The sequence below is a fragment of the Nestor notabilis genome, unplaced genomic scaffold (genome assembly GCF_000696875.1).
Source record: "Nestor notabilis isolate BGI_N333 unplaced genomic scaffold, ASM69687v1 scaffold25669, whole genome shotgun sequence".
NCBI classification, from domain to species: domain Eukaryota; kingdom Metazoa; phylum Chordata; class Aves; order Psittaciformes; family Psittacidae; genus Nestor; species Nestor notabilis.
The window spans coordinates 19,553-34,447 of record NW_009944494.1 but is presented as its reverse complement, the minus strand read 5'-3'; the positions used below and the strand labels follow the sequence as shown (position 1 = coordinate 34,447).

Genomic DNA, 14,895 nt, shown 5'->3' with positions numbered 1-14,895 from the left:
AATTTGAAGATCTAGTTAATCTATTCTTAAAGAGAACTCTCCTTGGTGGTACAATGCCTGCAGTGTTCTTAAGTACAAGGAAAGATTTGTCAGAAAAAACAATCCAATATATCAACCACTGTAGTTTGAAGCCAATCTCTTTCTTAAACAGGGGGAAAACTTTTAGGTGGCATTCGATTTTTATGGTGCATCATACAAGATGCCAGTGTTTATACTTGTTTTTCAAGTGCAGTGTATTAGAGTGCAGTAGAGTTCAGGGCTGGGTGCAGGTATCTGTCTGGTGCAGTGAAAAGCTGCAAGAAATTTAAGTTGTCCATGAAAAATACTCTGGCCTGATCATTTTCACAGTCAAATGTGTAACTGGACTACTTTAGACTTAGCTGTTTCTCTTGAATTTATCACAGAAAGAAATATCAGCGGAAAGCAGTGACAAGCAGAGTTTATTCCTCAAAGGCAGCCAGGATGAAGTGGCAGTTACTCGAACGCAGAGTGACTGATATCATTATGCAGAGGATGACCATTTCCAATATGGAGGCAGATATGAACAGGTTACTTACGGTGCGTGATCTGCTATTCACTGTTGGCTGTATCAACATATTAGAGAGCAGTGCATTTATGTTTGCTGTAGATTAATTGCTGTCATGGTGGCACAGGCCAAGTGATTTGGAATCCATTGCAGTCAATGAATATGCTCTTAACAATTCCAGTAAGCATTTGGACCATGTAGTTATTGTGCTTAGGAAGAATTATAAGCACATTAAAGGGATTATGTACAAATATATTAATATACTCACCTGCATAAATTCCTGTAGAAATCATGATATGTTAGTTAAAGTGTAACAAGGAAAGGAAAACAAAAAAAGGCACTTAAGTATCCTAAGTGTTTACTAATTCCTTTTTATGTAAAATTGTCTTTGGGGAAAACAGCAACGTGAAGAACTTACAAAAAGAAGAGAAAAGCTTTCAAAGAAAAGGGAGAAGCTGATCAAGGATGGGGGTGGCAGTGAAGCAGATAGAAATGTCCAAAACATAAATGAAGAGATGGAATCACTAACTGCGAATATAGACTACATTAATGACAGCATTTCTGACTGCCAAGCAAACATCATGCAAATGGAGGAAGCAAAGGTTGGTCAAATATTAATGCAAAAATGATAAAATGGAGCAAAGACAACTGTTAGTCTTGAAGATGTTCTCATTTTGAAATTAATTTTGCTTTGGCTGGATAATTATTGAACCAGGAAGTGAAAATCGGTGAAGACTTGGATGAAGTTTGAAATGAAGAATGTTTATTTAACTGAACTTTCAGATCTGAGTTTTAGTGTTGATAGTGTAATGCAAGTTAAGATTGCAAAGCATTTACATGTCAAAACTAATGCTTTCTATTCTGCTGGCATTAAATTAATATAATCTTCGACTGGAGGCTAACAGCTTGTATCCTCTTCTTGCGTCTGTTGATATGCTTCCACTCCCTTCTATTGTTTTGTATACTTTAAATACATTTAAGTGCTTTTGTATGTGAGAATTTATGTGAATTCGTTATATTGCGTTTTAGTATATTTTCAATTATGGAACAGTGGCTTTCCTGTACAGTGTTCAGGGGTGACTTTTCAAACAGTAATTGTCTATTATGATTGAAAAAGGAATCTCAGTATTACCAAAAGCAATGAAATCCAAATGTGAAAACTCTTACAATGTGCATCATACCTTACATAATCTAACAAAAGGAATCCACCTCATACAATCTCCTATCTTGGCACATAGTTATCTGAACTGTAATACTCATCCATATTTTTATGTGTCAGCCCTTTCCCACCTTGGGCTAATCTGTGCTTTAGTGCATGTTACATTGGCCGCAGCTTCTATTATTTTGCTTACCTCAGGGTTTCTTGAATTTTGTACAGTATATAGTGCAAGGTTATAGGACTTAACCAGTAAAGAAGTAAGTAGTGCGCAGACAAGACTTAATAATTCTAAAGGGTACCAGAGTGCTTAATACTGACTGAGAATAATCTGAAGAAAAATGAGGAAAAGACTAGGGGGAGAAGCCTTCAAATATATGAAGGCTTCAGAGAGTGAAGAATTGCACTTATTTCTGCATCCACTGTGACTAGCTTAACTTGTAGGAAGAAAGACTCTGAGTTTGAGATTGGTAACTAGGAGAAGAACTGCAGCACTGGAAGAGTCTGGGAAGGCAGCAGAGTCTGTACTGTGTGGTGCTTTGGAAAAAAAATCTTTCAGGTGTGGTTTAAAGGTAATAAGGGATGAACTGGATGATACTGCAGCATTTTCACTGCTTCTGTTTTCTGTGATTACTGTAATGATTTTCACACTCTCACCATTTTTGCTGTTGCTCACGTAGGAAGAAGGAGAGACCCTGGATGTAACCGCAGTGATTAATGCTTGCACTTTGACTGAAGCTCGCTATTTACTTGATCACTTCCTCACAATGGGTATCAATAAGGTAATGCATTAAGTGAAAGAGGTGTGTGCCAGGACTATGCCATGTACCAGGAGCAGAGCTGTGCTGACATAGCAAAGCTGGTCAATGCTACAGAATCATGCGGGTTCTCAATGTGAAGGCCCTTGAGATCCATTGTCTCCTTCAACCTGTTGCCTGTTTTTCAACCCCGGGTAGAGCCTCCTTCACTGCATTAATTACCTCATGCTGTTCCCATTAGAGCACTAGCTTTTTGTAATTAAATCAATGTCTTCCTGTGTTTTTCAACAAGCTCCTGAAGAATGCTCAGCAGTTTTGTTTTTTTTTTTTTAAGGTTGGCTCAGCCACTTACTTAAAAATACAAGCTTTTAAAAAATGTTGTTTGAAGTGTATATAGATGCATGACATACTTCAGTCAGACTTCCCCATTTGAGGAGAGCAATAGGGGTTCTTTCTGAAAGCCTTGGGGAGTTCTACTTTCAAAATGAATATTTGGCGGTTTATAACCCAGTGCACACAGGTACTTGTTCCTGCCTCTTTTTTTTTCTTCTGTTTGGAGGCCATACTTAATATTATTGAATCAGATGAAGATTGAAATCAATCACATCAGCTTATGCAAATTCTGGTCTTATAAATTTACTTTTCTTTCAGCCCCTGGGTGGGTCAAATGGATACCCCAATACCCAGAGTTAAAATGAGGGAAGTGCCTCTGACTTTCTATGTTAACAATTTCTCCTTATGATAGAAAACCTCCATTATGTGAAGGTGTTTCTTCTCTTTCTGATAAGTAGTTAGCATGTAGAAACACTAAAGGTATGTTTGGTTTTTTTTTTCCAAAATTGATCATGCCTGCTATCTATCCTATTGTTTGTTTCCATGCAAAATGAGTTTGTTTATATGTTGGTTTAGTTCATGAATGGATTATCTTTTCAGTTAGGCCATGAGATCTGTCATCTGCAGTTTTAAGTTCATTGTGTGATTCCGTAGGAAAGGTTATGGTTCTGGGGTGGGTGTGTTTTTTTTCTTTTTTTTTTTTTTTTTTCCCCTTTTTTTTTCTTTTTTTTTTCTTTGTGGTGTGTTTCCTTCTCCTTTCCCCCATGTGTTCTAGAGTATGATAGGTAATAATTAAAAGTAAGTATTTTTGAAAATAGAGGTGTTGATTTTTTCAGATGCTCACTACTCTTAAATAAATGCAGAGTCTGTGAATTGTACTTGGGAGTTATGTCCAACTTGGCCACTAAATGCATATTTGCAAGGCAGAGTCTGAGGAACACAAGGTAAATGAATGTTTAATGACTCTTTAACAAAAAGGCCTTTAGTTGACACCTGCTCTTAAGGCTGTGAGAGGAAGGTTACAAAGTGTGTGTGTAGTTCTTTAAAAAAGTAACGAAAGAGTGGTGTTAAAGCATTTGTCATCTTTTCCTTTCTTCACCTCTCCCAGGGTCTCCAAGCAGCTCAGAAAGAAGCTCAGATCAAAGTTCTTGAGGGACGCCTTAAGCAGACAGAAATTACTAGTGCTACTCAAAACCAGCTGCTCTTTCATATGCTAAAAGAAAAAGCTGAGTTAAATCCTGAACTCGATGCTTTGCTGGGCCATGCTTTGCAAGGTAATTCTGTCATCTTGTATTTTGAGTAGTCAGCTGCATGTCATGTTTGCCTCTCATGCATGCTGTACTGGGCATTCTAGGCTATTTCTTTTCTGAATAGATGCTGTATTTTAACATCTTAAACTCTATTTCACAATTGATGTGCATGTATGTTATTTTTTGTTATATCCCCTTGGCAGTAAAACATAGGAAATAAGGAGTTTTTTTTCATTGAGACTTTTAAAATTCAAATAACATGCTTGTTATTTTTACAAAAGACTTTGCATTTACAATTTGGTATGTTTTTAATGTCTGAATATGAAATTCTAAATATGCAATCCTGTTCAATCCTGTTCAAGTGGCATCATATGTCTATTACGGCATCTATTCTACTTCTTATGAGATAGTAAGAAAAATATAGAATACATTTGGGTACTTGTGTTTTATTTCTTTTTATAAATGGATATGTTTTGATTGGAATGTTGCTTTTGTTTCCTTGTTGCTGTTATTTACACAGACCTAGATAGCATACAGCTGGGTAAGTATGTTTAGCTTTCTGTGTACTGTGCAGCTGCATGAGTTACTAATTCATTCATGTTCACTAACTGATGCATCTTAGAATTTGTGAGTATGTGAAGTTTGCATGAACTATTCTGTAAATGTGCTCATTATCATGAGATTACAGAGCATTTCTTCCTTTCTGAAACCACCCACAGCCCTCAAGTTAAATTTGTCAGATAAGTGACCACAGTAAGCAGAATTATACTTGAATTCTGTGACTTGCTGCTTATGAACCTATAGTATGTTCAGACTACATAAAGCTATTTTGTGATTACTAGTGCTGTAGTTGTGACAAATCCTGCTCATCTTTTTAGGTCTGAAAATAAAGTAATTCTTAACATGCAGGTGACTTTTAACCTTTTGCAGATAGCTCATTTTGTAATGTAAATATGGTACAGAATGCAGATTATATCTCACTTTTTCAATTTGGTTTAGTTACTGATTTTTGACATGTCTCTTATTGTTGTTGCTTTCAAATGATTCCCAAACAAATTAAGCTTATTTTCTCACCTCCACAAAATTAGTTGTGTTTTGAAACTTGGAAAAGAAAACAAATTCTGATGTAGGCAACAATTCCTGTTGTATTGTCTTGTGTTACTTCTGATTCCATTATGCTGTCCTCTGCTAGTTTGCATAGGCATCTGAAACGTTTCCAAAGCACAAGACTGCCTGAAAGTGTATAGATCATCATCTAGTGTAAGCTGGTGAGAGCTTTCCAGCTTCTTGAAGATCCATGTCAGGGCATCTTGCTGCATACAGCCAGTATATATTCAGGAACCTCAGTGGCTAATATCATAGTGTATCTAAAATAGGCCCTTAATATGTGTGCATATGTGTGTGTTCACCCTGTTGGGGTGAGAGCAGTGTTTCTCCAGCCAGGACGTTAGCATTGGTTTTACTTTAGCTTTGGGCAGGCTTTTACTTACTAACAGCATCTGGAGTAGTGAAAAGACACTTAAGTGCATCGAAGCAGTAGCTCCATCAAAGATTTCATAGAGTATATCTCATAGAAACTTTTTAACATTTTCCAAGCATGAACCAAGGCTTTTAAGCTTTCTAAGCCACTCAGGACTATGCTAACACTTTATAGGAAGGAAATTTCACTGTGGGTGTATCTTGGCTGAATATGCTGTACTAACCTTAGTCCACACTGAAATCCAAACTGTTAATAGTCTCTGTTTTGTAGGTCACTAGTAGCTATCCTTTTTGAGCTGCAGGGAGTTCAGACACAGTTACAGTGAGGCTTTAAGGCTGGGACTGGAATGCTGGTGCAAAGGCTCCCTGGTAAGCTGACATGATTCCCAGAGATGGAGGTGTGGGAAGCAGCAGATCCTGAGACCAATTTCACCAGGATGCTTGAGAGCTCAGTGGCAGTAGCAAGCCAGCCCCATCCCAAGCAGAGGGGTTCAACTTCCAGGTTGTGAAGTTGAGCCCCTCCCTTGATATACCTACTTTCAGCTCTGATACCTTCAAAACTTCTTAACCATTTGAATACACTTGATTTGAAAAAATTTAAATATTCCCCACTATAGTTGTGCACCTGCATTCAAGCATAGACTTAAAGGGATTCAGTCTGCAGGAGAGTACATTACACAGTTGGGTTTAGACCCTTAGAATGGGCTTTGGTTGCACTCCTGTTTGTCAATGAAGTAGCTGCCATTCACTATCCTATCTGCTCTTGCAAAGAGTTAAAATGACCATGAAATCGAGTCCTTAGTGTTGCTGGAGGGACTCCTTTCCAAAGAATTGTAGGTGATGTTTTTCCCTTCCCCCTGTGACTTCTGGACTCTCATGGGTGTAACTCACATCCATGTATGTGCAGATCTCTGGAAGAACTGTGCTGGTGTACTGTATTGTACTGGTACTGTCCAGTTACCTCTGCAGGGGGATGAAGACAAATAATCAGAAAAGCTCCCCACTGTTCTTCAGTCAGTGATGTATCAGCAGGCATCTCTGCTGCTCCTTAGAAGCAGTACTGCCTTTACTAACTGTATTGCTCCTTTCATCTTTTCTCACTTGGGACTTCTTGCAGAATCTTGCTCTTCTGCCTCTTCTAATTTCTTTTTGTTGGTTCTATGTGCTGGCTTCTACCTGGGGATTTTGTGCAGTCTTCCTGTGCTGAACTGCAGACTAACTGAAGAAAAATATCTATACATGTCAGGTCACGTGAGTGCGAGCCTACAGATAAAACCCCATCTTTTGTGGCCATCCCACACTTTCTACTTTGTTACCTGTTAAAGCTGGTCGCAAATTCTATGTGAGAAAGGGATGAAGTAAACCAATAATATGAATCCTATATTTAAAATATACATTTATTGATGTTAATTTTGTGCCTTGCTGGAAGGAGCAGTACTCTAGATCCCCACTTCTGCAGGAGACATAGTATAATAACATGTATAGAAAAGATTTAGTGTGGGTTTGGATCTAGGATATAACAAAAAAGAAAATTCAGAGCACTATTCCTGTGACCCTGCTTTCTTTATATTATTGTATTTTTGATCTTTAAGGTTACGTTGCTAAAACTGATACAGCAGTTGAGTACCTCAGAAGTGCATTGTTGGTGCTGGTGCTAGATTGATGTATGGGTTTGACTTTTCCAGGGAACCTTTTTAGATGTAGCATACTAGGAAGGCAGTATTTTCCTTTCCTTTACTCCTTCTCAGAGTTCAACTGGAAACTATGTATTTTTCCTCCCTTTCTGCAAAGCATGCACTTGCACATAAAACATTCACATGGACAAACCTATTTTAATATGGGTGCCAAATGTATTAGTTCTGTGCATTGCAAATGGCATATGCTTTCTTGCAGAAATTAAGTAAATAAACTTAAAGCATCTCTAATAATAAGGAAGAGATGTCATGGAATGCCATTAGAAGATTATTTAATCATTAAAATTTCTTGAGTCTGTTAAAAATAAGGGAGTTCACTTGCAGGAATATGTTACCTAAGTCCTTAAACTATGCTTAAAATAATAATATGCAAATTAGAGCATTTGTTTTCCCATCAGTTTGGAACTGATTGTACGTATGCCCTGGACTGGTTGTCGCAGCTTAATGTTTTGCATTGTTTGCATGCAGACATGTTGATCTGATGTTTGACAGTGTTAGTGTGTGATATGCATGCTGGTTTTGTCTTTTGTGGACAGGTTTGTGTACCCATTTTACTTCAGGAGCATTTCTACTGAACAGCTTCAGTACAATTAATCCTTCCTTAGGAGCAGTTCTATAGTATTAAGTGATGGCATCATCTTGTTTTGAAACCTAAATGCTTATATACTAATGAAGTTCTTGCTTCTTGTCAGCTCACATGGTGCCATTCAGTTTAAGCTGAGGCTGAGCCCCAGCTTGCTAGCTAGTTAAAAAACAGATTTTTTCATTATAACCAGGCTGATTCTACCTTAGAGCAAGAAGATTACAGAAAAAGAGGAGGGAGAGACATCCTTACTTGTCCATAGATTTACATCCTGTCTCTTCCATGTCTTGAAGTTAATTTCCTTTGCTGTATCTTTTTTTCTTCCAGATTTGCTTCTAGAATTTATCTCTGGTTTTCTGTCATCCCTGTTGCCTCTGCTACAACAGATAGAGGAACACATTTGGCACAGTATGCCTAGGTGTATGATTTATTTAGCTTGTATGAAAAACTTAGTTTAGACATCAGGAAAATTCAGTGGGGACTGCCTAGCAAATAGTCAGGATACTTTGAAAATCCCTACCTTTTGTATGCTTTTGATGTACGTATTCATCTACATTCCACATTGTCTGAGCTGTTTTGTATAGCACTTAAAACCTGCACGTCCTCTTTCAGATGGACAGGCTAACATAACTCTTTTGGAAATTTTCTAGAAAATTTGGAAGATAGTACTGATGAGGATGCACCATTGCATAGTCCTGGGACAGAAGGAAGGTGAGCAATCTGTGTTAACAGGTTACTGAGTCTGGTTCTAGAAAAATTACTGTCTTTGTAATGCAACATGTATCCACTACAAGAAATCTCTGAAGTTGCTTCATTACACTTTACCCACAGTTTTAGTAAAGAAGAATCAAATAAATCTACACATTCTGCAAAACTGTGATTATTTTCTTCCTAACTGTGATGCAATTTTTCTTTTAGCTCACTATCTTCTGATCTTTTGAAGCTTTGCGGTGAAGTCAAACCCAAAAGCAAGGTAGGCTGGATGATGATGATTCATCTACGCTGCTTTCAAATGATTCTGTGATTCTATAACAATTGACTTTTATGGCATCTTCTGGAGAATGTTCTTGCTTTGCTCTAGTGACATTAATGAAGACATGTAAAAGGTGAACTTGACATACAGTTCACGTGATTTGTATGGAATATGCTTTTGTGTGCTAAAAATACACATTTCCAGTATTTTGCGGTTGAATTTTTACAGTTTTGGAAAGAGATGCATTCTTCCACTCACTATGATTTTCTATTTCTCTGCTCATAAGAGCATAAACCAAGTTTGCAAAGTACATAGGAGCTTAGCCTCCACTCTTCTAACTGTAGTTGGTTTTGGAGTACTATCTCTAGGTGGCTGTTGCATTATTGGTAGTGCTTATTGGTGTGCAGCTCTTTGGGCTGATAAATTAAGTGAGTTTGGTCTGAAAATGCTGGCATAAAATGAAAGTGTTGTTTTTGTAATGGTCCTATTCAGACTGGACCTTTGTCTTCCCCAATGATTGTTCTTTCCCTGAGGAGTAGATCTTAATTTCACAGCATATTCACACCTAACATGTATGATGAGTTTGTTAAGAATGACTGTGTTGCACAACGCATGGCTTTTTTGTGAGGTTTTCTGTTTTAAAATTGTTGAAATGCTGAGCAAGCCTTAATTCATGTTGGCTTAAACTACTTTTGAAGTGATATAAATTAATTAAGAAGCAGAGTTTATGTATCAGAAGCAGCTTCGGGTTTAAAAGTTACACCAATATAATGGTAACTATTTAAATTTACACTTTGTGTTATTCCTGCTATATTACGCTTCATTTGGATAAACCTTTAATTCAAAATTCATTTGGATAAATAGGAGAGTAATATTGTACTCCTGTAGTGTTGACCTGCACTTGTAGCTGGTTGAAAGGATATTCTTGGAAACCAGTTTTCAAATCAGTGTTTCATGCTGTTGAATTTGACTTGCCTCCTATGAAATTGTTGTCAAAGAGTAGAGGTCAGCTCCTTGCTTTAATTTCCAAAGATAGTTGCCAGGTGATTGAAAGGGATACTAATTACCAGCTAATGATTAAGCTTAAGTGTGGCACTCTTGACACATAGCATGAAGTGTTTATGTTGCAACTTGTTTTTTTTTTTTGTCTCCAGGCCCGTCGGAGGACCACAACCCAGATGGAGTTGCTATATGCAGACAGCAGCGATCTAGTCTCTGACATCAGTGCTGCAGACTCTACTTCAGCTGGCCCTCTTGCATCAGTTGCAGAAACCCAAGAAAGTGGGATGGCTCCTGACACAAATGATACTTCTGCTAGGGACAGAGAGTCTATTCCCCCGCCATCTGGCTTACCTTCTAAGATAGGCAGCATGTAAGTTTGGCCATGCTGTACTAATTATTCTTTGCTTTAAAAAGAAAAAAAAGAAAAAAAAAAAAAAGCATGTTGCCAATTTCTTGTAATCTGTTATTTTAACTTTACAAAGGAGGTTGATATTCTTGAAGCTAACTAAATAATACTCACAAAGCTCCTCCTTCTTTTCTACCATCATCACTCTAGAAAGTATAACTGCACTGTTGCAATGTGCTTCTTGCTGAAGATACACATTCTATTAAGCTGCTTTGTCATAGTAGTATTACTGTAGCCTTGTTTCCAAGTAATGGGAAAACCCCATCTAGTACTTTGGATACTTTATTAGTACTACTGAGAAATACACATTTGAGGGAGGTAGTGAGAATCTGCTTAGAACAGTAGATAGATAAGAAAATAAAAATCAGACCCAGCACCTCCTCCCCAAACTCAAAACTTTGTATAATGTAGTAATTGTATCCGTATGTGGTCCAAACTATTAGGTAAAATCCTCAGTGGGTCATCTTGTGTGGACTATGCTTAAATTGAAGAAATATATACAACAATAGAGCATACAAGTGTAAACTTGAAAGAAACATGTTGGATATTATGAATCCTCAAAAATCCTTTCTATTTGCAGGTTGCACTTTCGCCTGCAGAACAGTTTACTAATTAAAAGTTTTACTTGATGACAAATAGAATGAAAATAGTATTTTTCTAGATTTGGGAGCAGCAGGTCTCACTCACATGTGCTCTCTTTTTTTCACTTGCTCTTGCTGTTCTTTCTGCCAATATCACCGTTGGTTATTAGCCATTCACTGCTAGAGACCTTTTTCTTGGCTTTTTAGTAACTAGTTCCTATATTGCACCAACTCTTGTGTAAACTGAATGTGCTTTCCACATTTCAGTTATGTGGAAAAATTGTATCCCATAGCTATCTTCATGTTACAGATTCTGGAATTAGGCATCTTTTACTGTCCATCTGTCCTACTTGCATAATACTTTTACAGCAGTCTCAATCTAATACATGTTTGCAATTCGTATTTTTTTTACTATGTATTTCTAGCATGTGCTTGAGGTGGCAATCATGAACTGTAAAACACTGCTGACAGCAATTATTAACCCATGCTCATGGCTTCAGTGCATTTTACACATATAATCTGCTTGGAAAGAATGCTCCTGGGGGTGAGGATAGGTGGAAAAATCCGATCGTTTTAGCAGTTAGTGTGAGATCACTAGAGACATTTGAAGCTTCAAGATTTAAAACGTCAAGTGTTTTGACCTGGCATCCATGACTCAGGTAATACCAACTTTTGCCTCACTCTGTCTTCTAGAATGTGTCTTTTATGAAAGTGAGCCAGTAATGAGGCAAACCAGGTTTTTCCCAAAGCTGTATTCTGTGAGCATTAGAGAGTTACACATTGTCAGTAAATCAGTCAGCAGCAGGCCTCACGTATATTTTGGTTTGTTACTGATCATGTTTTAGCAGATAAGCCATTGTGGTTATCTGCCATAAATATTATCTGCCTTGTGCCACTTCCTTAAGTGGCATTTGGGGATGTAGAAGCAGTAACAAATGATCCAAAAAACGTTTTCTCGAAGTACCAAATTAATGATACGCTTAGGTGAAAATCTAGGTGTCACAGTATGTACAAAGTACTCTGCTCTGGAAACCCCTCAGTTTTCTCAGATCTGTGGTGATTCAGAAGGGCACCGTAGTGCCTGTGGCCACAGGTAGTTTGGTTGGAATTCTCTTTACGAAGCTAGTTAGTGCTGTTCTTTGATATGCTCAAATCATTTACAACATCCTCTTCAAAGTAAAGTGGTCTCCTGCAGGTCTTGTGCCAGCTCTGTTCAGATGTCTGATATCCTGAGAAATCTAAAAGGGCGTGGAAACTTCTAATTAGGTCTGTGTCTTAAACGTATGTTTAGGAAGTTCATTCCAGCAAGACTGCTGCATTTTTATAATACCTGCATTTCCAGGCTTTCAAAAAGAATTCCTGATACAAATACGCTCTTTATACCTTCTTCTGAGGATGTGCCACTGTGGAATCAAAGATGGATGACTCAATGGGCAGATGGAAAGGGAGCAAGAGGGAGCTGGGTCCATGTCTCAGTATGCAGGATGTTGGTGTGAGACAGAGGAACTTGGGTTCCAGTTTCTGGTGTGATTTATTTGATCTCGTAGCTACACAGTAGTCACATAGGCAACCATGGCAGTGGAGACTGAAAGGTCTAGCTATCAAGCTCATCATAGGATTTGCCTTGTGACCCCAGGACTTTTGCATTCTTCAATGCATACTGGTCCAGCATAAAGAGAGGGAGGGAGTGTGTCACGTTCCACCTCTTTTTGTCTTTGCAGAATTTGCCTAGCGGTGAGGGACCCCTGCACAGAAGTCGGTGCTCTGGCCTTGAGGAGGGAATTAAACCCACCATGTCTTCTTTTTGCGTACTTGAACTGCTAGGCTTTTGTGCAAAACCAGACAGGTTATTGCTTGTCCTCCTTTTCCTGGGTCTTAAAAGACCCTTGGGGAGCTCTAGGGTCTGCACTAGGGTACAATTCTTGACTCCAGTCCCTACAAGTAGGACCTTCACCTTCAAACTACAGGTTGTGTTCAGTGTATGTTTGTGTGATAGCTTGAGACAGTGTCAGCTGCTTGAGTCAAATAGCTGTTCTTGGTTGTGCTTTCCTTGTTAAATCATGTTATTTTACATGCCAGTCCCCAGGTGGATTTTATCTATCACAGACTTCCTCTTCAGGGGAACTGGTGCAACTTTACTCATGTAGAAACGATGCAGCTATGCACGTCCAGAGCCAGTAACGGTCTGAGACCAGATACTAGCAACTGCATCAGGCAGGTGGCCTACCAACTAAACTTTGCTTGATAAGATTATGTGGCACAAAAGCGCTTTCTGGTCCTTGTAGTTATAGAAACACCTTCTAAGAACATGAAAAAAAACAAAAAAAAAAATCAAAAGGAAATACTGCTTTTCTGATTGCCCAGCTAGTGAGAAGCAGGAGTTCAGAACAACGGAGACCATCCAGATTCCCTTCTTATTATTTTTAAATCTGACTGTGGTGAAATGATTACATTTGGGTGTCAGCATTAATATTGCACTCTTGACCTTTTTACTATTTTTAATGGGGAGTAAAAGCTTGTGAGAAAGAACACAGTGACTGTGAGCTGGAGTTATATCAGGGCAAGAACAAGACAGACAAAGGAGGGGATGCAAAGCAAGGAAGAAGGGAACAGGGAACAAAGAGGAGCAATGTTATAATAGTCAGACTACCAATCAGAAATGCTTTTTCTCAGTTCCTAATTTAGAATTTGATATTGAAACATGAATATGTTAATGCAAGGTTTAATTCATATCATAGAATGGTTTGAGTTGGAAGGGACCTTAGACGTCAAGTATTTCCAATCCCCCTGCCGTTGGCAGGGACACCTTTCACTGGAGCAGATTGCTCAAAGCCCAGTCGGTATGTAAGAGTCATTGTGAGTTCTCTGTTCTTCGTGTCTCTAAGTGGTCTATTGTAGATGAAAGTGGCGGAATCTGAAATTTTAGATCTTATTCAGATCTTCCATTTTCTCTGTGGTCTTAATTTGAGATGTATATTCTGCTGTTTCTTTTAGTTGGTCTGTTTTATTATTAAACTAGTAGATCTCCCTTGCATATTCAGTATCTGGATGAACTGGGAACATTAATAAACTTGGTGTTGTATTGTTATGTTAAAATGTGAAAACAACTTTAAAGTCCACAGATTCAAGAGAGGCAATAATAGGTTAAGCACATACTGCAAGATTTCAAATGTCAGAATGACAGCTAATGTAAGCAAAACAAGTTTGGAAAGGGCTTTGAAGTAAGTTAATGATTGCTCTTGCTTTAGTTCTAGACAGCCATCTCTGTCAGAGAAGAAGATGCCTGAGCCCTCACCTTTAGCAAAGAGAAAGGCCTATGAAAAAACAGTGGAAAAGACAAAGGCAAAAGAACAAAAACTGTAAGATTCTTTTAAACTTGTTTTCTCTGACATAATTTAAACCTCGGGTATATTTTATTGAATTCTCTATTGTTTTTATTTATTTATTTTTGAACAGTTTTTATTGTTGGCAGTGAAATTACTGCCCAGCTTCTGTGTGGTTTTGGGTTTTTGGCTTGGTTTGTGATTTTTTCTTTCTTTTTGTTTTTTTGTGGGTTTTTTTTTGTTTTGTTTTTTTGTTTTGTTTTTGTTGTTTTGTTTGTGTGTTTTTTTGGTTTTTTGTTTTTCGGTTTTTTTTTTTTCCCCAAAAATAATTTTCTGTATGGAATAGCTCAGGAGCAGAGCCCTGTGAAATTGTCCTTTGGAGCATTTGCAAATGACTGTGGTCCTCCCCCACCCCGCCCCTTAAATGATACTCATCAATTTCTCCAAGAAACTGCAGATTTTTAAGAATTCATTTTACATGTGTCACATGTGTTTTCTGTCTGGAGCTATCACTGTTAGCACTTAAACTTTGAATGTTGTGCCACCTTGCACTCTGCGGCAGTTTGTAGTCTTAAGTTTATTGCCTTCTCTGGGAAATGTCTGTAGCTAGCATTATAATTCTGTTTATCTGCTTAAAAGCATCTGACTTTTGGGGCATGTTGCATTTAACTTCTCTAACCATTCATAACCTGTTAAAGAAGATGTTCTTTTTTTCTTGTAGCTCAGATTCTGGAGCCCCAGAGGCTAGTCTGTCACCTCCTACTTCCCCACCAAGCCGGCCCCGTAATGAAATGAATGTTTTTAGTCGTCTTACTGTTTCTCAGGGAAACA

General features: G+C 38.0%; 1 protein-coding gene across 1 annotated transcript in view; it reads left to right on the top strand.

Annotated features, from left to right (window-relative positions):
* KIF21A (kinesin family member 21A) overlaps nt 1-14,895 on the top strand; it is a 61,569-nt gene that overhangs the window by 31,969 nt on the left and 14,705 nt on the right. The window contains exons 21-29 of the mRNA XM_010022448.1: nt 405-558; nt 928-1,128; nt 2,363-2,464; nt 3,882-4,047; nt 4,544-4,564; nt 8,430-8,490; nt 8,698-8,752; nt 9,907-10,124; nt 13,990-14,100. Coding sequence (XP_010020750.1) covers nt 405-558; nt 928-1,128; nt 2,363-2,464; nt 3,882-4,047; nt 4,544-4,564; nt 8,430-8,490; nt 8,698-8,752; nt 9,907-10,124; nt 13,990-14,100 — 1,089 coding nt within the window. The remainder of the gene's footprint in view (nt 1-404; nt 559-927; nt 1,129-2,362; nt 2,465-3,881; nt 4,048-4,543; nt 4,565-8,429; nt 8,491-8,697; nt 8,753-9,906; nt 10,125-13,989; nt 14,101-14,895) is intronic.